This window comes from Centropristis striata, chromosome 1 (genome assembly GCF_030273125.1).
Source record: "Centropristis striata isolate RG_2023a ecotype Rhode Island chromosome 1, C.striata_1.0, whole genome shotgun sequence".
NCBI classification, from domain to species: domain Eukaryota; kingdom Metazoa; phylum Chordata; class Actinopteri; order Perciformes; family Serranidae; genus Centropristis; species Centropristis striata.
The window spans coordinates 34843537-34870665 of NC_081517.1; the positions used below are offsets into that span (position 1 = coordinate 34843537).

The 27129-nt window shown below is 39.7% G+C and overlaps 1 protein-coding gene across 2 annotated transcripts; it reads left to right on the plus strand.

The window, feature by feature from the left end:
* Window positions 1–8153: 8153 nt before the first annotated feature.
* Window positions 8154–27080, plus strand: LOC131980057 (phosphoinositide 3-kinase regulatory subunit 6). 2 transcript variants are annotated; one of them, XM_059344551.1, is made up of 21 exons: window positions 8154–8255; window positions 9488–9572; window positions 9769–9867; window positions 10410–10501; window positions 10926–10994; window positions 11392–11524; window positions 12275–12344; window positions 12492–12690; window positions 14316–14463; window positions 15798–15884; window positions 18143–18386; window positions 18956–19231; window positions 20106–20205; window positions 20603–20725; window positions 21546–21653; window positions 21797–21899; window positions 22005–22066; window positions 22299–22389; window positions 23618–23679; window positions 23825–23931; window positions 24771–27080. In XM_059344551.1, the coding sequence occupies exons 2-21, from the start codon at window positions 9515–9517 to the stop codon at window positions 24934–24936; spliced, it is 2397 nt and encodes a 798-aa protein (XP_059200534.1). In that variant the 5' UTR covers window positions 8154–8255; window positions 9488–9514; the 3' UTR covers window positions 24937–27080. The 2 variants fall into 2 exon arrangements, with proteins under 2 accessions (XP_059200534.1, XP_059201221.1); XM_059345238.1 differs by lacking the exon at window positions 8154–8255 and having other exon boundaries at window positions 9417–9572; window positions 21552–21653.
* Window positions 27081–27129: the final 49 nt, after the last annotated feature.

Sequence of the window (27129 nt, forward strand, 5' to 3'; positions counted from 1 at the left end):
CAGATGTATTTCCTCCAGCTTCCTTGTTTTATATCTGAGCTTCCTGGTACCACTTTGGGGTTAAGGGGATGTAGGGTGGCTCCAGTCTGTGTGAGTGTCCATATAAGTCCCTTTGAAAATGGTATTTTTGTCTCAGAAGGAGCCAATATTAATGTTATTTTATTGGCATAGCATGGGAACATTCTCTCTTAAATGTTTTGAGGTTTTACAAATCTTACATGTTGACATCATGAAGGTGCTGAAGCTATCCACTGTAACACAGCAACAGTTAAAAGTGATCTCTCCAACTTAAATCTAAATCAAACTGATGATGTCAGCTATTGGGTGAGGCTTTCCAGAGAAAACCATGACATGGTGGTTTAAAATATTCAGGGAAGGCTATTAACTTAATGCTGGTAGTCCAGTCTTGGAGCTTGGTTTGAGAAAATGACCTGAAAAATATAGGGACATTGAATAGCACTTGCAAATGGTAATACTTATAACGATTCTACTTCTCATGATGAGCAAAATTAATTACAGTTCACATGGTGTTAAAGCTAATCTCTAATGTGAGTGTAATCTTATTATTAGTGCAAATAATGTGTTATTATGACCCTATAATGTGACTTCACAGTGATTTAAAAATTTTAAAAAAAAGAAGAAAGATCTAAAATATTATTATGACAACCTTAGTCATCAGATCTCAAACCAGTTGAAAGCCTATGGAAGATTTTGGACCAACCTGTAAGACAATGCTGTCCAACACAATCTCCATAACATCAAATAGTAAGATATAAACTTTCATCTTGATCTCAATGACAAAACAATCAGTGAGTATTATCTTTCGGAGGATCGGTGCTCCTCCCTCTAGCAGAGTTACACAGAATCCACAAGAACCATTGAAGCTATTTTGGAGGCTTGTGTTGGCATAACGCCACACTGAGACACTTCATGTTGGTTTTTTCTATTTGCCACCCATCTGTAGGTTAGAGAAAAGTTGAGGTTTTTCTCAATTTATAACATTAACAATGATATTTAGCAGCTATTATGACTCCTAAGTCACTTCTGCAACACAACCATGGGTGTTGTCATGTTTTAGAAAGTTTTGCAACAATAAGAATTATGATGTTAGATTGTAGACCGACCAGTTTTTAATAGCTCAAATTTTTTGTCAAGTCAGTTAAATGTCACCCTTCCAAGGTATGTCAAACACAGACCAATGCAATTCTCTTTCTATGTAGGCCTTTTAAGTCAGGAACAGAGGTGTTTGAATGAATTATGGAGCACTTGATGCACCATTGCAGCCAGGTATCCTTCTGATAATAACTTTTTTTTCCTAGGTTTTGAATGTCCAACGAGGCTTTAAGTTATTGGTTAGGGTTATATTTTCACCTGTTTATTAGGCTTGCCTTTGACAGGACTTCAAAGATGTTTTTATATTTAATTTGGGTCGAGATTATTTTAAAAACAGTGCCTGTGTGGTTGGGACTTTTTTTTATTTTAGAACGAAGGAAGGAAAAACCCTGTTTTAAAAAAACATATCTTGCCTGGGCCATAAACATTGTCTGGAAGACAGGGTCAGAGTGCATCTTCTCATTCATGTTTTGTTGAAGTTCGATCCATGGCCTGATAGATGGTCAGGGGGTGACTCATTGTGCCAGTCCAACCCCATGAGGGTCAACATCATGAGACATGAGACCTTTATACACAAAGGCATCTCAGTCCTCAAACTCTTAAAAGCTATTTTATGGCCAGAGTTTGGAGGAGTATCCTAAAGGCGTTTTTTACACTAAAATAAGTGTTTTGTTGTTAACCAGTTGATCAAAGAGTGATGCTGGTTAAGTCAGCCCACACAAGGCCAGCGGTGGATCTGACACACAGTACATTACAAGGAAGTGTTAGGCCTTGAAGTGCTGACGTTGGAGGTGCAGTTAGGTAATGATGAGCCTTTGGCTAAATTACCTGGGAGTTGCTGGCCAAAACTTTGCTAAGACTTTGCAATCAATTTGTTTTTAATTGTAATCTTGAAGAACAAAGTGAGCAGACCAGTGACATGCTGCTGTCTTGTTGAGTAGGTCATCCTGCCACAGGGGTAAACAACTCAATTAAACCTTGTTATAGTCCTTGTTTTCCCCCTTTGGGGTTTAAGAGACAGTGGTTCATGGCAGTTAGGTCGTACAGACTCCACCTTGTCTGTACACTGTGCTCATACAAAACTTGTGTGCCTCAGCTGAGGCTTTTTACCATTTTAATGTCAGTCAGGTGATCTGATTATTTAATTCAAGCTATTACTTAGTCACTTTAGGCTCTTTAAACATTTCAGCAAAAACTTTCATACTAGTGCTTACAGTCATGCACAAGTGTTAACATTTCACTTCATAAGTCCGTTTATTTAATAACAATACACTGTGTTGAGGAGCTTTGTATAGCTGAGAATATTTCTGAATTAATCAATCAATCAATCATCAGAATTTTTTTTAAAGCACCAATACATATAATTTGTCTTTTTTGTGTGTGATTTAGCCCCTATGATCCCCTGTGATCAAAATATATCAAGCCGACAACTTTGCTAACACAACCACAATCAAGCAAGTGCAGATACACAAGACAGCTAACATCACATACTACTTCAGTAAGGCCAGCTTGGTGTCTGTCTGCACCCTTTTATTTCGAGAAGCTCTCTAAAAGGCAGATTTACTTCTGACCGGAGGACTTTTTGCTTGCCCAATCCTTTACCTCTTCTTATTTTCTTACGTAACGTCCTTTTAGGTCTCCTCACCTCTGCCATTATGTCCGTAAAAGCTGCTAAACTTTGGTGTCTTGCACCTCACCATGCTCTTGTCAATTTAAAATTAAACAATTGTTAGTTGCACCCTGAGGGCTTTGTTTCGAAAGCTCTAGGAAACATTTTCTACTTCAGGCAGATGTTGCCCTGGAGTGCTGTGACCATGGCAGCCCGCGCAACTCCTACATTTTCCTGGAAAGCGTGACACAACATTTTAAATGACAAGCTTGTGCAACGTTATTATAAAACACCCTTAATTCCATATATTGCAGCTCCCAAAATACAGACAGCCGCAGACTCTCTTCAGTATCAGACGCCACCCTTTGTTTGCCCTGTAAGGACTATAAAAACAAATGGAAACACTTCTTGGCACATTCGTGTGCCTGTGGGCTCCTTGGAAAGCAGTCTTCATAGTGGCTAAGGATATTTCATGCCAGCTCTGCATGTGTGTGTGGATCTATTTGTGTTGCTGATCGTGTCTATGTGACACACTTGGTACATCCTGTGCTTGTAGCAGTTGGATCACTTTACACCCAGTGACCTCCTGACAAAGTTTACCACTATGTTATTGCGTGGCCTTGTTAAGCCCACAGTGGCTAAATAAGGTCGTTTGTGTGGTGAGACGTACAATCCACAGGAATCCTCACATTTCTTTTTACGCTTTTTACTTTTTCTCGTCATGTCTCGGAACAATGTTTGTTTTTCCACTCATGTCAGTTGCAGAATATCCCGAATATTTGGTTAGAGAATGTGTCAAATGTTGCAGACGTACTGCTCCCTCTGCATACTTTGCTTTGCTGTGTGCTTAGTGGAGCTTACTCGAGTTTGTATAAGTGCACAAAAACTCTACACAGAAGGGCAAGCCAGCTTGCAGAGATACAGATACAGATAGTGGTGTACTCACTCTTCCCAATTATGTAGTCAAACTTCCATGCATAGCTACATCACATGCAGCTACGTTACCACCTTAGCTCCCGTAACTCCCATAATTACCTCAAGTTTGGCAGTAATTGTTTTAAGAAGAACCGTCTTTTCCTAAGCCTAACCATGTTGTCTTGTTCCTTAAACTTAACCATATCGTTTTGATGCCTAAACCTAACCAAACTGCGACTGACTGTTTAACAACTACATTTTTAAAATGGCAACCAACGGCAGCCACTTTTAAAGGAAAGTCTTGCAAACCACAAGGGAACTGTACCATAACCATTTTATTCAAAAGCACAAGCGGAAATCTGTAGATTTTAAGTTTTCTTCACAAACTGGTAAGGTTTTATAAACTGGCCATCTGTATTACAAAATGGCTTGTAATTCAGTAAGAATTTGAGGGAACATAAATCCCTCGTATTCAGTGTTCCCCCCAGCTCTCTGGCTATCCACAGGCCTTCTGTCTGAGGTCACAGCTGTATCTATGGTAACAATGTTGCCTTTGTTCGGAGCTGTTTTTAGCCACCATAAGAACGGATTTAGAAATATTTCAAGTATAAAGAATGAATCTAATCACTATTCCAAAGCACTGATGGAAATCCCTCCAGTAAGGAGTCATATGCACAGGATATACTGTAAGTGCAAAGCTTCAGGAAAGTAGAAAAAATACTTTAATTTGACTATAAAAGTATTTGAGGCTTAAGAAAAAGCAACTGGTACCTTGGTTTTTCTAAGATTTAGTTGTGTGTAAGTCAGTGGAGTTGACTTGATTGCATGCATTATGTGCATAATGTATTTATTGATCATGTAGTGCACAGTAGCCTGTATAGTTTGTCTGTATCTGCAAGTGTTTTAACCTAGTTTGTGTTCAAACCTCTTTCAGTGACACATTTTGCCTAATCCAACCCAAATGCCACATCCTCAATTGACCCCTAATGAACCAATCGACCCACTTCTCACCACCATAGACCGCACAGAAGTTATCATACCACACACACACACACACACACACAACTTCTCGGGAAACCCCTTTGTATCTCTACCTCTTCCTATCTCTCTTCCTCTCGCCTGATGGATTTAGCACACTACCTCGAGCGGCATAAATCTTCTCCTTGCCCATTCACGCCTGTGATTGGCAGGTGTATTTTCACCAGCTCTTACAATCAGAGAAGTCTTTGTGACATATTCACCTGTTTGTTGCAGATTTTGGGCATTATTGCATTCAATGTTTGCAGGCTCTGAGGAGGAAATAATCCCAGGTCAGTCCGGCCAGGCAGGTTTACAGACACACACACACACAAACACACATTCACACAAAGACACACACACACACACACACACACACACACCGGTTCAAGAGGACTTCCTTATATTGTTCAGTATGTTGATGCAGGAAATCACTTTGATTGATGTCCCCCATTGCTTACACTGAATTAAACGTCCGCTAAGGGGTTTCTTTGCAGCCTTTGAGTTATCTTGGTGTTAATAATCAATGTCTGTTGACTATACAGCGTGATGGAATGCTATTTGACTGATTTATATCTCATGTAAACTCATAGGTTACCAGAGATGCTCCATGATGAGTACAGCAGCCATTCAGCTTCTTATTTCTAAGTGTTGTATAGGGGTGCAGGGAGAAATTGATGGCATAGTATTGCAATATTTTGTTTGGCAATAATGCATCGATACATGGATGCCAAGTATCAATATTTAAATTTTTTAAAATCATAATATTGTAAATGCAAATTATAGTTTTTGCGACTAGAATAATAAAATCAATTGTTTTGTACTCACTAGATGGTGCTAGTTGAGCTGTTTAGTTTTTTTTTTTCATTTTGATCTTTATATTCCCCACTGAAGGGGCTGCATAACTGTACAAGTTGCATTGTTAAAATACAGTCGTCCACACACGTTTGCATTGATTAAATGGAAATATTTAAACTGTAATTCAACAGCTCAGTTTGTTGAGTGCATGCAACATTGATGATGGTTTTTGAATTGGTCAGTCTGTCTACTTGACAATGTAATTTTGCTTCACAAAAATGATAGAATGGACTGAAAATGTTCTTATTAATTAAAACATATGTTAACAAAGTTTTCCTTTGGTGACATAATATGCAGTAAAAAAAAAAGGCAATAAATAGCAATATATGGCAATATGTTATCACAATTCTCAGAATATCGCAAAATGTTTAAATTATAGTAAGTACTGTGATAATGTTGTGTTGTGGGAGAGTATTGTATGGTACAGATTCTGCAGGTGCTTTCTTCTGTCTTCCACTTTGTCCAGGGCTCAGTGTGAGAGGTGATGAGGCCCACCTGTGTCAATACGCACCAAACTGTCCTGGGTTGGGGATTTCCAATCAAGCAAACACACACACACACACACACACACACAACCCCCGCCCCCACCTCCACCGCAATAATACCTCTCTTTTGCTCTATGAATGTACTTCCACACGTCGTTGGCAGGTCCTTCCTGTTTTCTGAGATTTCTGCAGCATGCCTAAACGGAAACGAGTGCTCCTGTTTTCTGTTCTGCTGCATTGTTTGAGGCTAAGCTGACCGCTGCGATGCCATACGGCTGCCCGTACAGAGAAGGTGAAGAGAGATGTGTGTCGTTGCTGAAACTTAGATCAGGAACTGATCCACATTACCAGTAAATAGTCAACAGTCATAGGGGAAGTTTGTTTGTCTGGAATGTGGCCTTGGCGTCTGGGATGGCATTTCAGCTTGTGGTGTATTTATTAGCAATTTTCTGGGCCAATTGGCAGGCTCTGCTGGCACTAATAGCAAAATAAGCAGTGTGCACAAATCCAAGAAGAGATGTTGTATGTGATGCCACTGTGCTCTGACCAACTGGTGTGTTGCTGAAAGGTGCACAGTAGGTCAAACGTATAGAAAGTTCAAAAGATTGACTGATTCTGATGACTGTGTGTTAACTGATAAGGTGTGAGTAAGAATATTGATGGTTGTACTTATTTTATATCATCTGTTTTTGCATCTGTATGCAGCTGCAACATTAAGTGTTTTGTGTTTGTACAGTAAATCACATTGCTCTTAACTCAATGTGTGTTTAACTTTGTTTGTTTTTTTTAGTTTGTAGTTAACAGTTCAAACTCAATTCACCTCTCTACTCTCTGGTAGAGCATTTACGTATTTAAGATTATATAGATTCTTTGTGTGCAGAAAGGCATGTGGACTTGGAACAAAAGTCAAATCTTGTATTTAGATATTTTATTTACCGTAATAATTGCATGACATACAGTCAAAAAGCTATGATGGTACTTTTTTGTTTTAAGAAGCTTATTTCCTCTTTCAGCAGACTGGGTTTTTCCTGGCTGGTTATTTGGAAAGGTTGTGAATGATGTAGTGTGTCTATTTTTAAGCTTTTTAAAAACTTGAGTTCCTTCTCTCTCTCTCTCTCTCTCTCTCTCTCTCTCTCTCTCTGTCTCTCTCTCTCTCTCTCTCTCTCTCTCTCTCTCTCTCTCTCTCTCTCTCTCTCTCTCTGTCAGTCTGTCTAAAATTAGAGTGTTGTCGGCCCACTCATTCTGAGAGAGAGGAAATGCTGCGTATGTGTCAGCTCCTACACTGCATTAATAGTTTCCGTTAGAAATGTAAAAGTGAAGTGTAAGTCAAGTTTGCACATCTGTGTGGGGGCACACGGATGTTTTTTGCACATACTCTATGTGTATGTGAATGCACAAATGTGGATGCTTTTTGTACGCATGTGCATTCATACTGTATATTCATATCTGTATTCGTACTGTATATCAGTACAGGTCAGGTTTGTTTTTGTGTCTGTGTGCAAGATACAAGAAAGAGCTTTTTCTAGATGTCATGTGCTTCACAGACCCCAGATAGAGGAGAGAAAATGTAAATACAGAGATGGGGGGGAGAGAGAAAGAAAGACAGAGAGACAACCGGAAACTTGTGGTCAAACAAGCAGCGTTCAGCTGCTGAGGCAGCGTTGTTAACTTGCTGTTTATGAAAGCTCTGCTTTTCTTCGAGGGATCAAGGTTAATCCTTCACACAAAATCCTTTTATTGTACATGAAGCCTGTGTAATGACCCCCAGTGCTCTGTGTGTGTGTGTGTGTGTGTGTGTGTGTGTGTGTGTGTGTGTTTGTCTGAGGGAAAATAGGAAGAATGTCGACACAAGCGAGATAAAGATGTTGTTAGTCAGAAGTCCAGAAATAGAAACTATTCCAAAAACATTTCTCCATGAGCCGACTAAACAGAACTCAAACAGGTTATGACTCTTTGACATACTGCAACACCTGCACACACACACTCTCTCTCCCCCTCCCTCTTCTCTCCTCCTCCCTCCTCAACTCTGCTGACACACACACACACACACACACTCACACAGTAGATTATCCGCTATCACTACCTCATACCCTCTCACAGGAGGAAATATACTCAGCATGAGTCGCTGTCCTCACTCGCCTCCGTGACTTGCTCTCGCTCTCTGTATCACACACTCGTTAGTTTCAGTACAGAGATCGTATGTGTGTGGATGTCAAAAGACCTGCAGGAATGTTTGGTCCGTGCCTGTACACAGCGGGGTAAGCTTATTTAATATTATCTGTACTTTACACCTGTTGTGATTTGACTGGTAAACATTAGCAATAGGGAAATAGATGAGGGTGGTCTAGGTAGTTTTGCTGCCTCGTGTGATGCCATAGATAATATAATATTTTGACATTTCGATTTAAGTGAATTGATGGCTAAGAAGTAACAATTTTCATGAAGTGAAAGCATTCGGTTTCTGCCTGACTGTGGTCTCTTATGATACGTCTGTTGTTGTTGTTTTTACCCTACGTTTATGATCTGCCTTGTGAGCTCTCTATTTGTGTCAAAGCACCCATATAAAGATGATTTATGGGCAGTATGTTGAGAGCGGAGTAGAGTAGAATAGAATATATCTTTATTGTCTGTTCAACAGAGCAGAAATTTGTCTTTCGACACGGCTATAAAACTTCATGCAGAACACACAACAATTACATGAAGTGAAATAAGTGAAGTAGAGTTTTTTTTAAGAATTTGCCCAAAAAGCATGAAAGTCTCCTCCAGCAGTCTTTGCATTTACAAGAAGTAGTCTCTGTGTGTATAAACGCTGCAGGAAATGCAGTTTCCTGGGGCAATTAGCACTTTGTTTGTTGTGGCTTTGACGGTTTAATTAAGTTATATATATTTATTTTATCATTAAGCAATCTGAAACCAAACATGTGAGATTGTTGGTATGGTAGATTTGACCGAATTCCACTATGAATTTAGTGTTGTGGAGGTTTGAGAGGTGACTCATAAACCTGCGTGGGACCTGAGCTGAAGTTAGTGGCTTGAGAGTTGAAATTATTCATAGTTGAGGAGGGAAAGTGTGGGACCCCTGCACCTTCTGTCACCTGTTAACCATGAGTGTCTGTTGGTAGGTGTGTTGTATGTGTAGGTGACGTTTATGTGGGTAAACTTTAAACATTAAACTTTGGATTTAACCCTTCAGCAGTAACAATGCTGGAATAAATGTTAACTAAACACAATAAACTCCACACACAGATGCAAACCTAGCAACAGGTAGAGATTCTTGTCAGCCCTCGTGTGAACAGAGAAACTTTTTAAATAGCTTCATTCAGTGTATCAGTATAATTTTACACCCCTGCTGTCAGGAAGCAGATAGAAAAAGGAAATAGTCATCGCTTACCCACATTTACTGTCAGTTACCACAAGTCAGGCAGGCTTTCCACCCACTGAATGACCTCAGACGTGACCGTTCCTGTCCATGTCGTCTTGCTGATTACAGTTGATAGACCCACAATGCATTGGAGACATGACAAACAAGGCCCCCTGGGATAGCTCAAGCAGTGTGCGCAGCATGGAGCCAACAGGTATGTACAACACATGTGCAAAAATGTGCAAAATTAATATTTCTTTTGGATGCATGCATGAGGTACATTGACAGACATTTGGTGACATGTTGCTGGCTTTACATTTATTTTGGTGTTTTTATGGCTGGTTTATTAACTTCTTAAGCAAAACTTTTTCATATTCAGACTTAAACACTCATCTTCTTTTTATTATTAGGCGGCTGCTCACCCACAGTTCCAGAGCCAGAGCTCTACCGCAGCATCCAGGCTGTGCTGCCCAGAGAGAACCAGCAGGCACCAGACTGTTTCAACAAAGGTACAACAGATCTGCTACAGCACACTCAATAAAAGTATTAAGAGCGATGCTGTGGTTTTACCTGTCTTCGCTGTTGGTTGTGCTCTGCTCACATGTATATAAAGTCTTACATGCAACACCTGATTACATCACTGGGTCTTTACAGAGTTTTCAAAAAATGGCAACAGCATGAAAGCAACTTTATCATGTACATAAAGATTCCACATTCACAATTAATATATCTGGACATGTGGATTCCACTGACTTAAATCGTTGCTGAAGACTTCATTTGTTACTGTGTTTTTCTGTCTCCAAAGCAGTTCCACCCCATAAACCACTCTGAATAGATATTTACCAAAGCCAGCCTGCCAGTGTTAATCACGCTGTGGAACATTTAGCTGTGTCAGCAGTATGAGGGCTGTTCAGTTGTTAGTCATCAGGCATATTTTGGATGAGCACTGTAATGGAGAAATGTGTGACACATTCAGCAAGTTTGTGTTATGTGTTTTGCGTATGGAAATCTTTTATCTGTTAATGGCTTATGTGTTTATCTGTTTGTGCAGGCATGCTGAGATGGACGCTTCACAAGAAGGTTCAAAACAATCCTGCAAACAGCTTATCTCTGGTGTGGGTGCTGATAAAAGAACTGGAAAAGGTACTTGATCTCAGCACTGGCACTGCTGACACTTTTAAACTCCAACTTTAAAGGAATACTTCACGGAACTTTGTAGGGGCAAAGGGTAAAATTTGATGCTGACTCATTACATCAGCAAATCTGGTCCCACACACATTTTCCACATTCAAACTATCGCCGGTTTTGTGTATAGATAAGCCCACCCCCCTTAACCTGACAAGCATGCAGGACAGCCAATATGGAAATAGTCTACTGTGCCATTTTTGAATTATGAACACACAAACTCTTCAAAATCTTTTCTTCTAAGAAGCTGATTATTTTTCTGTTGATCAGTCAATCAATTTATCAACTAATTGTTTCAGCTCTAGTAGCAATGTGCAGTCCTCAGTCTCTCATCAGTGGAGGAGTTAGAGTGGAGCTCTGACAGTGTGTTTTTTCTCTGCAGGCTGAGAGATGGGACTCTCGCAGATGCATCATCCCTCTGCTGCACACACTGATGTATGCCATCATTCAGGTACAGTTTCCTTACACATTGCTGCACTGTGAAAAGCTGTCCCAGACCTGCTTGTCCATACTTTTTTTAACACTGATTGGATATGTAAAGGGATTCTTATTTAGTCAGTTTCCAGAGCCATACTGAGTAGATAGTTTATGTAATATTATACTATAATATACTCCCTTCAGTTCTTCTAGTCCATCTTTGGGGATTTTACAGGTCATTTTTAAGGCTGATTGCACATTGTTTTTAAAGCATGCTATGTAGGGAATTTCTGCAAAAAAAGTACCACCAGAAGGAGGAATTGTTTTTTATTTTCTGAAGAAATGCAAACAAGGAAGTGGACACCTGAAGGCCAATTGCAACATGTGTGTGTACGTATGTGTGTGTGTGTGTGTGTGTGTTGCTATTCCAGACAGCCTACATTCCAGATGAGCTGTACAAGCGTGTGTATGACTTTTGCAAAAGACTCCTGACCTACCCTCATCCCTACTGCACCGTAGGCCTCAGCTACACAAGACAGATCAAAACTGAGCGCTTCATTCCAGGTATTACTCAACTCTCAGTCACTTAATATACTCACTCAATACTCAATAACAAGAGGTGATTGGTTTTTTCCTTTAGGGCTTCAGAACAACCTGCTTGGAGAAGCTCCAGCTGCTAAACTAGTGTCATCATGTCCTTAAACGAAGTCAACACTTATTATAGCCATTGTCATTTTTTTGACAGTTTTTATATAGTAATTTATCAAATATGCATTATAACTATGCTGTTCAGCTATATGCATTTTGCAGAAGCGGCCCACAGTACCGAAATGATTACCTCCACTTCTACAGAAGTTTATGAAATGCATGTCTGAGTTACTAACTTTTGTAATGGGCGAATTGTTTGTCCATCCCCTGTCTTATTACTGCGTAAATACAGAAAGAAATTGACTACAATAGGCTGTATTCTATTATATTTGTATACCTCGATTTATCACCTGGCGTTTTCACATTCCTTTACATAAATCAATGCATTTCCCAGCAGATGCCAGAGATGTATCAAATAAACTGACTGACGGACACGAGCCAACACTGCAGACTTTAGCAGCCAGTCAGACCAGATGAGCAGATTTCTCGCTAAACACTGCTTATTATAGTCTCTTGCCTGCAAGGCAAAGGTTCATCACTCCAAAAAATATCAGATTATGGTTACTATGATGTTAAATGAATGAGCCGTTCATCAAGCATGAATCAGTCAATCTGTGTGAGGATTTGGAGCCACATACTATGATTAAATGCCTGTTTGATCCGCAGGTCTGATGTACCAGAGGATGGTCACAGCTGAGCAGAGACTAAAAAATGAGCACTATCCCATTCAGGAGAGGTGAGTCATAAATAAAAAATGAATCACATACAATATAAGCCTTGGGGAACTGAAGATATACAAAAGCTTGTTTTCTTTTCTTTTACTGCTGCATGTTGCCAGGCTTTCCCTGTCCATCACTCATGTCTGCCATGTGAATCCCTGCAGGGTCTTTGTACTGGCTGACCCAGACGTCTTCTCTAGTTCTATGGGAGAAGTCCTGTTTGGGGGCATTGAGGCGTCCACCTCATCTTCAGATGGATTGCTAAGTCCTTTAGATCACATGTGTAGTGTGGTCCAACACTCAATCCAGGCTGCTTTAGGGGCAGAGCAGTGCGACGGGCCCAAACTGGCTCGAGCTCTCAAGGTCAGTGGAACCACACAGTAAGGTTTGGTTGTGCTCAATTGCCTTGTCATTGTTTGACTGGCTTGTTTTGCTTTCTGATAAACCTTTCCGTGTTCTTATTTCCACTTTCTCTTATCTAGATAGTGTTTAACTGTTTACATATTTACTTCAGGGCACACTGAGTAGGATATTCCCATGCGATTTGCAAACACAACATTCAACGTTTGCTCTGCTTAACTTATATATATATTATTATTATTATTATAATTATTATTAAAATTCATTTTCTGACTGTCTGAGGAAGCAAGTAGACCTTGCAAGCTGAAAACGTCATTCAGGTCACTGTAGAGCTGAAACACATAGTCAACTAATTGATTAGATCATCAACAGAGAAATAATTGCCAACTGTAATCGACTCATCATTAAAGTCCTTTTTCCATGCTAAAAAATGCTGTTATTCAGCCTCCGATATGGAGAATCCTGCTTTCTTTGTGTAATATCATTTTAAACTGAAAATCTTTTAGCATTGGACTAAGAATAATCTTGAACTTTAACAAACTAGGAGGAAACATTTTCATAAAACAATTAATTGATTAATTGAGAAATAATCTGCAGATTAATCGATAATTAGATAACCATTTGCTGCAGCCCTAGCTCATTGATTGGTCTGGCTTTGAGCTGCAAGCTTCACACAAGAAATGCGCTGACTTTACTTTGTTATGTTTTACCTCCTTCCAGCACCAACTGGAACTGGTGGCTGCTGTAAATGTAAAGATCTGCAATACTAGGAGCAAAACAGCTGAATATTTTAAAAAAAGTATAGTCTATACAATGTAATGGATCAGTGCTGGGTGGATGTTGAAAAATAGCTGGAAATTGAATCAAATTTCCTGAAACATATAGCCTATATATATATAAACTCTCAAAACTTAAACCTAATGTTGAGCCAGCCTTTTTACCCTATATATATATATGTGTGTGTGTGTGTGTGTGTGTGTGTGTCAAAAACAGAAGGCTTTTTTGTGAGCTGATTTGCTGTACTTGGTTTGTTTGCACTCCGCAGATGCTTAGAAAGACTTTCTCTTCTCTCTTTTTATCTCATCTCCGGTGTGTCAAAACTTCTAACAGAATCTGCTTGTTCAGTTGATTTCACAACATCTCTGTATACTTTTAGCTATGAATGCATACTGAATTGCTGACTGTTGCCATTCAAATAGGAGTGAATGACTTCAACCTCCATGGACACTACATGTAAAGCATGTTGGGAGATTTGAAGTGTTTCTAAGCACTTACCAGAATGACTCTCGAGTTTGAGAGTAGCATTAGTAGAAGATGATGTTGTCAGCCACGTTTTTGGTTTACAACATCATGTTTAAAAGATAGACTTAAAAATAGTTGGAGAGTTCCTGCCTCATATGTACGTATTATATGAAACTTCCGGAATGAAGGTCTTTGTCTTAGAGCTGCATGGTGGAAGTGTCTCCTGGCACTGATCCTAAAGTAACACCTCAGCAGGACACACACAAGGGCTGACACACACGCGTGCAACTGACTCCTCACCTATTTGCTATTAATACAGTCTGTATGTGTTTATCTTCCTGTGTGCATGTGTGTTCACCCGCATGTGTTTGTGTGTTTTTGGACAGGACATGGGTCAAGACGTTGAGTCGCACTTTCAGGAAGTGTTGGCGGCTCTGGAACAGAGCGCAGAGGAGGGCGGCAGAGGGGAGGGTGGAGCGCTGAGGAGCCGTCTGAAGAAGCTGTACAACAAGATCGTCACAGACACAGACTCAGGTGAGAGGAAATGCAACAAAGCCAAGAGGTTCTCCGAACTGTTTTTTATTGCAGAGTAGGTTGCTCTTTTTCTGAGGCACAGCTGCTTTATCTTCAGCATACATCATCTTATTGGTGTTGCTTAACATCGTTGAAGAAGAGAGAACCGTGGTCACATCTGGTTACGTAACAAACTGGAGTCAAATGGAAAAAAGGAAGCAGCAAGAGACGAGAAGAGGGTGTTACTGTGTTAGATGAAGTTCTGGCAATCTTGATATTAACTAATGAAACAATCTACTGTTTAAATACTGATATAAGCAACTTGAAGACCCAAGGAATCCAGTGGTACCAACCATGGTAACTTGTTGAAAAGGGGGCTAAATAAGTTTTGGCATGGGGAAAAACCCAAGGGGTCCTTTGACTATGGGTCTCCCCTTTATAGACATGCCCACTTTATGCTAATACCATGCAGTTTGAAGCAAAAAGTAATGTAATATTTCTAATGCAGAACAGTGGAGTAGAAGAGGTTAAAATTTGATGCCAAGGGCTCCTGACGTTAAGTGTCTGTATGTGAGAAGTTGGGAATGAGCTCCAATTGCATCGGTTAGACACAAATCAAAAAGGATGACTATATTACAGAATTGATCAATAAATTATTGTTCCTTGAAATTTGCTCATAAATTTGTGAGTCATGCAGGGCTCTCACTTGCTCAAAAATGTGTCGTAAGAATTGCAGCTATTATCAGTGAAACGTGTCAAAATTCATTGGAAAGGGATTTATCTCATGACTCTCTTCACATTTTTCTAAGGTTCCTACTAATTATAACTGAACCATTGCAATGTAAGCCAGCACAGTGGCGTTCAGTGTTCTGCTCGAGCACACATTGTCAGTGATGGACATGTTTTATGTGTGCGCAAGGGCTTCACACACCCGCCGGCTGTTCCTGAGATCAAACATATGACCTTGCCTCAAACAGTTTCCTCCATGGCCAAATCATTTGAGTCAGTTGTCTGTATTTTTAAAAAATTCCGGATATCTATTTCCACTACATCCACTCTTTTTTTCCACTGTTATCATGCCAGTGACCCGTGCGATGAACCTGCTCTCATCCCAGCTGGGAGACTGAGAGATAGACAGCAGTGTTCACAGAGAGGAAGTTGTGTGGGTGGCGAGGTGTTTTGTTTTGAGTGTCATTGTGACAGTTTTGGTTTCTTCCTATCTCCTTTCCTCAATGTGTGTGTGTGTGTGTGTGTGTGTGTGTGTGTGTGTGTGTGTGTGTGTGTGTGTGTGTGTGTGTGTGTGTGTGTGTGTGTGTGTGTGTGTGTGTGTGTGTGTGTGTGTGTGTGTGTTGCAGAGCCATTGTCCAGGGGACGACTGTGTGACTGCCCTCTTCCTAACCCAGAGATGAGCTTCCACCTCTGGACGGATGATCTGGATATCTGTGAGTGGCTCTGGAAACTGTGGGGGGTCTATAGGAAGTTGTTAACCAGTCAGCTGAAACTGGATTTATTTACTAAAAACTGAAGTGTATATTTCCTTTATTTAACTAGGTAAAAGTCTCATTGAGATTAAAAAAATCTCTTTTCCAAGAGAGACCTGGCCAACAAGTTACAACATTTAAACACAGTTAACATAAACAACTAGAAAATGATGAGATTCTTCAGAGAGATTGTGATTGTGTGTGTGTGTGTACAGCCATCACAACAACACTGAAGGAGCTTCAGTAGAGACTTATATGGAGCAGTCACACTGACCAAGATAAATTATTTCTTTATCCTTTAGAATCGATTTAAATTCACCGATTGGGATCAATTCAGACAATTTCAATTCATTTTGCAGATTGTTCCATGATAAAGGGGCAGAGTAACTAAAAGCTCTCTGACCTAACTCAGTTCTCACTCTTGGCACCAGCATCTGTACAATATTTTCTGAGCATAGACCATGTTTAGTTTGGTTTCGACACATGTATGTACACAGGTAAGAGGGAAGCAGCCTAAGAATACATTTATAGATAAAAACTAACCAATGAGACTGCCTGCGAACATACAAAGATGGCATTTCAGGCATACGGAGTACAATGATGTGTACGATTTCCAGTAATTGAGTAATGAAACGCAGAGCACAATGATAAACACAGTCCAACTTCTTAAGACTCTGAATGAACTGAAAGTTCATTAAAAAGGGTGAACATGCTTAAAAGGCTTATTACAGCAATTAAAAGTCACAAGCCTCTTTTGAATGGAGATTCCGCAATATTGGTGGAATGAAGTTCAGTTTTTATGCAGGCTTTGCTTTTTCACACTAGGCATAATGCACCAGTGTGTGATTTTATTTATTTTAAATCCTTTAGGCATTTTTATGCTGTGATAGTGACAGTATAGAGAGGAGAGAGAGGGGGTTCTAAGCCCAGAATGCAGCAAAGGTGCAAGATACCAGGGTTGGTTTCAGTGGATTCCTTAGGCAAAAAAAAGATAACAGAGATATAGGAAAGGGAGGGAGAACTCCTGGTGAGAAATGTAGCCAATGGCAGTCTGCATTCTGACTTGCGATCACTAGACTGTGTGTATTCTGTTTTGCTAGCTGTCCCTTTTACACAGACGATGGCCTTGTATCTGTTGCAGCCCATTTACTACATCCGCAGCCAATTCAGAGGCAGAACTAATATGTGCCCAATTCCATCTTCGTAACCTTTACACAACAGCGAGGTGTAATGAAAGCGCACTATTCTTTCCTTGAACAGGCTGTGTCACAGTGTGCAAATAGATTGTTCCTCCATGTCTATCAGAGCTGACATTTCTTAATGTAACAAACTGATTTAACAGTTTTGAATTAAAACATGAATGTGAAATTAATTGTGTGAAAAAGTATGGTTGAAGCTATGAAAGCTTCATTTGGTTTTTAAATGAAGAGGATATGTCCTGTCATGCTTAATATTGTAAATAAGATTTCTGTATAATAGTTTACATTGTTCACTCTAAATAAAGCACGGCCATTATTGCCTGTGGACTGTGTGCACTGCTGCATATGAAGCATTAAATTGAGGGTAGGTCACAAGGTCGGCACTGACCAAATGTGTACGCACTTGTGAATAGACTCCTTAGATGGAAGCAATGAAGATGGGTTTCAGTGTGACACCCAGAGGTTTTTTTTTTAACCATTGGATGAATTATAGTTTTCTGCATGTGTACCCTGCAGTTCTCTAACTGAACAGTTTCACATAGCAGAAAACTCATGTCTCTGATCTGTATATGACGAGTCTTCAGAAACCAAGCATGTCACCCTTTTTTACTTGCACGTGTCAACCAACAGATACTTTCTCATCTTTATCCATGCAACTATCTGCACTAGCTCTGTGCAGGTTTCGTGTCTCACTCAATGTGCTTATTAGAGAAAACCTGCACACTGCACAAAAAGTTTGGCTACTGCTGTACTGCTTGATGCTATGAAATGCTCGGACCAGATGCAACAGGTATAGCCAGTTGAATGCAGCAGCGCAAAGCTCATGTGTTGTTTGCGGTCTAGATATAGGGTTCAACTGAGGCTAAGGTGAGATGAAATGTGACAGCTGTCAGTGAATTAACACAGAGAGAGCAGCTGAATCTATTATTGAAACTATTGTTCTGTGCTGTGGTTTGCACTTTCTTGCTCCATGTGAGTGTCTAAATTGCATATTAATGATAAATGTTTTAATGTTGACAGGGCGAGAGCTGGCCAAGTGGTTTCGATCCAGCTCCATGTCGGAGCAGTTCTCCCTCTGCCAGGAGCAGGAGGACTTTGAGCTGGGTGAGTCGCCAATCGACTTGATGCCGGCAGAGATGAGTCGCTTCTCTGTTATGTCCAACGACAGTGGCATCGAAAGAGACCTGCCCCCTGGCGCTGATCCCTCCCCATCATCATCTCTGGACACTGCCAGCATGAGTTCATCATGGGAACAATGCAAAAGGTAAATCAAGTAACTGTTTGTTAGCATTGAAGAGATAGTTTGGATTTATTGAAATGTGGCTGTACTTGTCGGCCATGTCGTCAGAAAGCCCAGTATAAGTTTATAATGTGGGAAGTGAAGCTGTTATCTGTGCTTTCTTCAAAGCCACCAGACTCCATTGACAAAAATAGTAATTATTCCTCTCAGAATAAGGAAGTTGCTAAGCTACTCCTGCTTCAATTGGTTAGTTTGTTTGCATTCTAGTTTGACTTATGGTTAATTTGGATTCACCAAAGTCAAACAGTAACAAAAACAAACTAAATGATTGAGACAGTGGTAGATTATCTTCTCCTGTATTGTGCATGCTAAATTTACCCGTTTTTGTCACTGGAATCTGGTGGTTGATTAGAACATAAAACCGCCTGCTTTTTCAAATTGGAGGCGTCACTTGATTTTGGTTCAAAGAAACTCTTATAGAAGGTTTCAAGAGAACATCCGTGCTGCTCATCATGAGACTTGTTGCATCACTTGTTTTGGTTTCAAAGCCTTACACCATTTACTTATGACAGTAAACCTTCTCTCTCACCCAGTGAGCAAGAGTCCATGAGGCTGTCACGGCGCGGAGGCATCAAGATGAAACCATCTGTGAAGGACAATATGGTGCTGATGCAGGAGACCCTGGAGGAACATGCAAGCCTTGGAGGAGGGAGGGGAGGGAGTAAAGGGGCTACTCTACAGAGGCGGGCAGGAAGCAGCGCAATGCAGACCCCATTCCCCAAGCAGCAGAGACACTTTACTGCCAGGATAGTCGTCATGGGAGATGACAGGGTACTGGGCCGCATGGCCAAGGCCTACTACTTCTTCAGGTGAGGGACTCATCATATCACAAGATGCAAACACAAGATGATGAAGAGTTGCTGTGGACTGGGGCAGCAGAAACAGATATTTTAGGTGTATGGTATATGAAAATTTCCACCACTTTACCTTGTCATCAGACAGCCGTATTTAAGCAATTCACCAAAGTCACCCAGTAGCACAAACACACAAAAAGTGATCTAGGCAGCAATATACCGGCAACTCTTACTCTTCAACTTATTGGTTTTTTTTCAAAGGAGTCTGGTGGTTTTGGAGAAGCAACAACTTAAATTCTTTTTGTGTAAACCTAAACCGGGCTGTCTGACTACTAGGTAAAACGATGTAAATATAATAAATACAGCATAAACGGATGATAAAAATACAAACAACCTTGCTGCTGTTTATGGATAATAATGAAGACATGTTTTCCTTGAAACAACTGTAAACAATATTACGGAGTTGAGTTTTTTAATACAAGAAAAGTATATACTCTAGATTAAGAAATATTTTGGGACAAAAATATTCGCTTGTTGTTAATTGCTGTTGATTTATTCCGTTTTGATCGGAACAAGGATGCCTCTAATGTATTGGGGGAAAAATTGTCATAGTAATAGGAGGCTAGATGTGGCATGATCACATCCAGTCCTAAATCACACTTATTTCCTTATATGGTGTATGAAAGCTAACACTGGCATTAAAGCACCAACTTATACAATTTGAGCGGTACTGGAGACTATTAAATCACTACTTTGTCATGATTGGTAAGTACTTCTTCTATTGCTAATGCCAACTTGCGTCATATGTTGAAATCTGAAACCATCTTACTGCTCAGTCAAGCATGCACACGCTTTATGCTTCTCACGAATCTCTGACTTTTTTTTCCAGGAAAAGGGAAGCACGGAGGCTTTTTCTTACAATGAAAGTCAACCTCCAGTTTTACTACATCCCTGTTTGCAGGGCCACAAATTCCATCTCCTCTATCAAGGTAAGGCCACTTCCTCTTGTAAACACACAATCAGACTTTTATTGTGTGAAAGTCAAACACAGCTCTAGAGATAACAAGACGAATGGCTTCTGTCTCAACAGAAGATCTAATCGAAACACTCACTACAATGTTCTCATTGTGTGTTTATTTTAAATAATAATGCAAAAAAATGCTGAATAGTGAGTGATATAATTTAGCTCACTTCAAAACTATCTTCTATACATTAATATAAATCTTCTGTACATTAACAAGAAAGTATGGGTAATGAAAATGAAATAGAAAGAATGTGCGAAAATAAATTATACATATGTTTCTGTAAAACTGGCAAATGGTCCCTGGTTTACTTGCCAAATTTAATGAATTTTTGGTTCCCCTTTCATGTTCCTTTTTTTTCTAGGAAAACCTCCATCAATCGAAGGAGAATCTCTGCAATCTTGGTTCCTACTTGAGCATGGTGGACCCGTGGTACAACTCTAACATCAACAGTTTGGGCTGCATGATCCCCAAACTGGCAAAAATGGTATGATAATTTCTTTTGAAATTTAATGAAAAATACTATTTTTTTCACAGCAAGTCTACATTGGATAAAGCATTGTGAGAGGGAAGAACCCGGGACACTCAGTTCTCTTTGAATACTCTTACATTTTCTATTTCAATGTGTCGTAGCTTGTCCTGTCTGAATGATTTAAAGACACATTACAGCATCTGATTAAGTGTTAACTGTTTAGTGCACAAGTTGAAACACAGGAAGTTGTGTAACATCACCAAAAACACAGTGAAGATACCAATGAAACCACAGCTAATGGGAGCTTAACTCAAACACATCTTGACAATGCACTGACCCCTGAAGCCTTAAACAGAAAGAGAATAACTTTGAAATTGGAAAAAAATGGAGCATCGAAACAAAAAAAATGTAATTTAATTCATTAATATGTCAGCGGTATAGCAGTCTAAGAGAAGCATTGCTTCAGGTGTTTTCTCTTTATGAATAAATCCTTCCTGTCCCTTATAATCTCTAAAGCCTCAACTAGAATAAATTAAATTGTATTTTTCTCATATTCAAACCAAATAGTTGTGGTTTAAATTGAGTATTTATTTAGATGGCACACAAAAGATTAAATAAAGTTCATATTTAAAACCATTAATATAAAGTAACTTTAGGTTGATGGTTAAGTTAAGTTACTATAAGTAAATTACCATGTGTTCCCTGAATGCAGCTGTTGACCTTTTAGTGACTCATTAGATTAACTTGATATAACCCAAATTTGACCGAATGTATATGTGGTTTAAATATCCTGCAGGCAGGAAGGTTCATTTTACATGACTTTAATTCTCTCCAGCAACAGATGAACCCAGGGAGGCCAAAAGAGCCCTTTGTGTCTGATGTCATTTCCTACTATGTGCGTACCGGCCAGCAGCCGGTCTACTTCACTATCTACTTTGTTAAGGTAATATTATACATTTTATGCGTAATTCTTTGTTTTTGAGGGATAAATTATACTCTCCAATCTGAACCATTTACTGAACTAAAAAGCTTTTCACATTTTTCAAATATTTTTTGGGTTTTCAAGAGTTGTTTGTTTTCCAATAGATCACATTCACCAGCCAGACAAAGGAACCCGTGGAAGATGTGTTTCTTACCCATCTAGAAATGGAGTTTCCGGAGTTCAGACAGATCTCAGCATCAATTAGAGGTGAATTAGGTTTACGTGTGTATTACTTTCTTAATGTTTTCTTTGATTTTTGTGCACACCTGCCTGCCTCCATCTAGTTAAACAACATGCCTGTCTCTCAAACAGAAAAGCCGAAGAAAAGCTCAGGGGAGTTATGCGGAGCTGTTGTCTCGATGAATTACAGAAAGGTAAGTTGCCTTTTTATTATCCAATTATTATACTTATAATATACTTATTATATTATAATTAGATTACTGCCATGGGAACTACATGCCTTATCAATTACTGTAGGAAATATCTATTTTAGGTTGTGTTCCTTGTGTGCATGTTTTCTTTGTGTGTGTATTTTAATGTGTATTTGTGTATTTGTGTATGTGTGTGTGTGTGTGTGTGTGTGTGTGTGTGTGTGTGTGTCCGCAGGTGACATTAAGTGGCCGAGACATTGACAAGGGAGTCTCAGTAAGGACGACAGGCGCTCAGATCAATGCTATTCCCTCCAATGAAGCAGAAGGTGCAGTATTATCTCAAACACATTCAGTGTTTCACACTCACACCCACTGTATGTTTTTGAAAAATATATACATATTAGGGCCGGGACTTTAACAAAAAAAATTGACGCATTTTAATCGCACTTATTTTTGCACCGCGGAACGTTTCTCACTGGATGAGTTTCAGGCGGACCGATTATACTGGAGCACCAACTAGCGTTCATGAGGATGGAAGCGTTGATAAGAGCATGGTTGTGTGCAAGCTGTGCAACAAGGAATTTGCATATCACCGCAGCGCATCGAGCCTCGGTTTATTATACACCTCCTGGTGCAACCTAGACACATCATCACTGATGTAACCTGGGGTCATGGGGTGTTTCGGGTCTTTCAACATCAGACACCCTCGCCCAGGTGACCCAGCCGAGGATGATCAGTCCCCGGCTTGTGTCTAGGTAGCTTGTATGGCCCACGGATCACCCCTCTTGATCCACAGCCATCTTGATGCCTTCTCAGCAGCATCAGTAGTGTTCCTGATGGCTTTCTTGCTGTGCATGGTTGAGCATGGTTGTGTGCAAGCTATGCAACAAGGAATTTGCATATCACCGCAGCACATCGAGCCTCAAGTATCACCTCAATGCAAAACAAATAGCAGCTAGCGGCTAGTGTGGTAGCTAGCATGGATTGTGTTTTACTTAAAAAACCAAAGTATTATAGTTTACAGAAAGTCTACCTACCTATAGGCTACCTGAATTTCTGAAATGTACTATATTTCTAAATATGCTATTGCTACACTTAATGGCAAAAATTGCACTGGTCTGTTGGACTTGAACAAAAATAAACAATATTTTTGTTGCTAAAGCTTATGTATTCAGTCATTATTCAATGGTATACTAAAAATCCGTGTGAAAAAAATTACTTCTCACTGTTCTCAGGTCAAATATTTATGTGCGATTAAAATGCGATTAATTTCGATTGATTAATTACAAAGCCTCTAATTAATTAGATTAATTTTTTTCATCAAGTCCCGGCCCTAATAAATATGTTATAGGTCTGGGTAGTGATACCTTTAAAGTTTGACCAAAATTTTAATCTTTTTGTTGCCAGATCTAGAAATATATCACTATAGTATTAGTATAATTTCTATGGAACTTGGACTGGTCCTGGTATGGTCATTTTTAAACCATACCCAGCCCTAATATTTAATGATTACCTTTGTCTAATGCTTTTTTTTTCTCTGCCTTCATCTCATAGATCTGAACTGTTTGACGCTGACACTGAATGAAACTCCAATAAAAACTAAAAACAGCACTGTGGTGAGTTGATGCAATACAAAGCTAGGCTCAAATATTTCTAGTGTGTTATCTTACAGAGACTGTTTATATTAAAAAAACAGCTTGTGCACTTGAAATGATTTACACCACAATAACTCCTTTTATCCTATTATTTTTAAATTCTCAGGAGTCAAAGATTCGGTCCACCAACATTAAGATTCGCACTTTGGAGAGTCGAGCTTTCACTGTGACACTGGACAGGGATTGTCGCAGGACCTACAGAGATGTGCAGAGGTAAGAGAGTCGAGCCTCAACTGTACTGTTAGTCACTTAATCTCTACAACACTGAGTAAAGTTCACACAGAGGTTTAGTGTTTCATTGGTTTGAAAACATTGCCATTGATAGCAATCACTGTTATCAAAGCACTGGCACATCAAAGAGATCTCCAACTAATTAAGATCTTTTTAGGCCCCGATTAGAGAGAGCACTTTTTGATGATACATTTTTGAAATTATTGTTATTATTGCTAGGTAACCACCACCTTAGCCAAACTGTTATTTTGCTATGAAGTAATCTTACAGACCTGTACCTTTTTAGACAGCTTAAAAAATGGACAGGCAGAATAAACTTGCAGGGACTGTTATTCAATTGTATGTTGGATGGGGAAACAAGATCCGTGTGGATACACGAGACCCTCAGAAAGATAAAAAAACAAGGGGAGTACCAACATCTAGTCCAGGAAGTGGAGGCCTGGATGATGCTCGGTTTAAGGCTTATTTTAAATGGATCGCTTTTCCACTCCAAGGTTAAGATTTTACAACTCAAGGCGTTAAGGGCACTGCAAAAACACAAGGTGCGTAGAGCAGAAAACCACGAGGTGCCCAACAACAAAAAATTAGTAAGCAAAAAGCTTCAGCCACCCCAGGCTGCTGGAATTCACTTTTTCTGATTGGGCTCTTAGGGTACCAGCAGTGTTGGGATTTAAAGTAGAACCCTACCATTTGTGTCTAATCACTCTGTTAGTTTTTGCCAAACCTTGATTTGCATCACTTTCTCACTTGGATTTTCATTCTCGATGAAACTGGACTCAACCCAAACTTATGTCTCTATTTTGAATATGTTTGTTTTGCAGCATCGAGATCTCTCCATGTCTTGATCCTGGATACTGCGTCCAGAAAACCATGAGGTCCAAAGTCAATAGGTCCAAGCCCGGAGAGGACAAAGATGCAGGACTGAGCAAATACTTGAACAAAGGACTCCCTCTACCAATCAACACATTTGCTGGTATCATCACCTGACATGATGGATTAACTCCTGCAGAGAAACTTCAGGATTAAGACGCTGTGTTTTGATAGCCCGAATGGTTTTCCCTCTGTGATAACAGAAGTCCAGTCTGATACATGAACGACCACAGGAATCAACTTTGAGTCATACGGAGCTGCTACTGAAACCAACATGTTTCAGTTATGTATGGAAAACGACTTTTAACATGCAGAAGTGCCACTTCTCCCAGTTGACGGAATAACCAAAACCTCAGTAATTGGAACATGATTGTATTACACAATGGTGTATGATTCAACTCCCAACAGTGTTTCTACCACTGTACATATTTCAGCACATATTTACAGATTACAGATGGGTTACCAAAGAACAATACTTTCCGTGCCACTAGAGAGACTGGCAGGTAAAAAAATAAGTAAGCAAAGGTATGCAGCTGTATCCATTAAAGTTTTCAGGACCACTGATAATTGGATCACTAATCATGTAAAATCATATAACTCTGCAGGCAACCTGTAAAATCTGTTTCTCTAAGTCACCACTTGGTGAAGCAGATTCAAAGCATTACAACAGTCACTCTACTTCATAGACACACTACCTTTTACTGCTTTCTTAACAGACACACACACACACTCACAGATACAGTACACAAAAAAAGAGTGCTGACACAGATTCTCTTGGCCTGTCAAATACTGAGGTGTGTGGATCGTGGAAAGACTGGTACGTGACAGCTGACAGTTACTGTTGCCTTCGACGAAACATAATCACTCAATTAACTTGCGAGTGTAAGCTGTTTGTAGGTGCAAGTGATTGACATTCTTCTCTAGTTTAGTGTTTGGTGTGGTTGTTCAGTGCAGAAGCTCCAGGCACATGTCAGGCACCACGACAGAACAAAGGCAGCGTTTGTGTTTAACTGCATCAGACAGACAGGAGCATCATGCACAGACTGTGCTACACGAAGTAGCTGCTGACGCCACACTGAGACTCTCTCCTTCCCAGAAGACTCAGTGTTTCATGCTTGATAGTATAAAAAACAAAGAGCAAATGTTGCGTCAAGTCGAAAGTGAAATTTTCACACATGCCAGTAAATATCTCAGATGTATCAGTGTAGGGTGTGAAAATCACCTTCGACTTTGGACGCAGAATGAAAAAGGCCACTGGCCACAGACAAAAAGCCCCTTCAAATCTCTATATATAGTAAAAGCAACACACAGACTTTGAAATGTATTTGCTTGTTTTTGTTGTGTTGTTTTGCATTTCTGTGTAGTCATTCGTCTTTATGTGGTGTTGTGTATCTTTGTGGTCTTTTCTGTATGTCTTTGTGGACTTTTTGTGTCCCTTTGTGGTCATTTTGTTTCTCTCTTTAGTCATTTTGTGTCTCTTTTCGGTGTTTTTGTCCCATTGTGTCATTATTTTGTCTCTTTGCAGTTGTTCTCTTTGTAGTCTTTTTTGTTTCTCTTTCTGTTTTTTATGTGACCATTTTGCATCTCTTCGAGCTCAGTATGTCTCCATTTGAGTGACATTAATTGCAGAAGGCTAGGAAGGCCCCTGAAACTCGGTTTGCCCATTCAGTAATCTGTCCATGCCTCTGACGCCAGTGTGGTTATTTCCATGATATATAAATATACTAAATTGCATCTATTTACACTAAAACTGCAACTGATCTATTATTTTCTTGTGGGAGTGAAGCAACAGTGTAATTATGTCATTACTTTCCATGTCATAAATACATGATATCCACTAAGTTATAGAGGGCTATTTAGATGTCACACAACTATTGCTTCACTTGCTCAAGAAAAGGTAAAGGTGTGCTTTTGCCTCATCATTATAAGATTACACAGCCAAGAATAACTCGGGAGCCTATTTTTGATGCAGCCCCACAGGTATGATCTCATGCAGTAAAGGTCAACAGTCTAGGGAACTGGAAGTGATGTGTTGGTATAAAATCACGTCTGTGTGTGTGTGTGTGTGTGTGTGTGTGCGTGTGTGTGTGCGTGCGTGCGTATGTGTGTGTGTGCGTAGGTGTGTGGGTGCGTGTGTCTGCTGGCGTGGCAGGGTAAAGTCATGAAATTCATGAAATTTTTTGCACATTATTCTTCATCTAATGTCATAGATATAAAGACGATGCCATTGAAATCAAAATGTAATTGTGTAAATAAATGATTTTTTTTGTAAAACTGCGTTTGTGTTTTATAATGAATGTGGTAAATCTC

Coding starts and splice junctions, on each gene's coding strand:
- LOC131980057 (XM_059344551.1), top strand. CDS start 9,515: ATGACAAACAAGGCCCCCTGGGATAGCTCAAGCAGTGTGCGCAGCATG. Junction 21,654..21,796: donor TCACTATCTACTTTGTTAAG/GTAATATTATAC, acceptor GTTTTCCAATAG/ATCACATTCACCAGCCAGAC. Junction 22,390..23,617: donor TCCCTCCAATGAAGCAGAAG/GTGCAGTATTAT, acceptor TTCATCTCATAG/ATCTGAACTGTTTGACGCTG.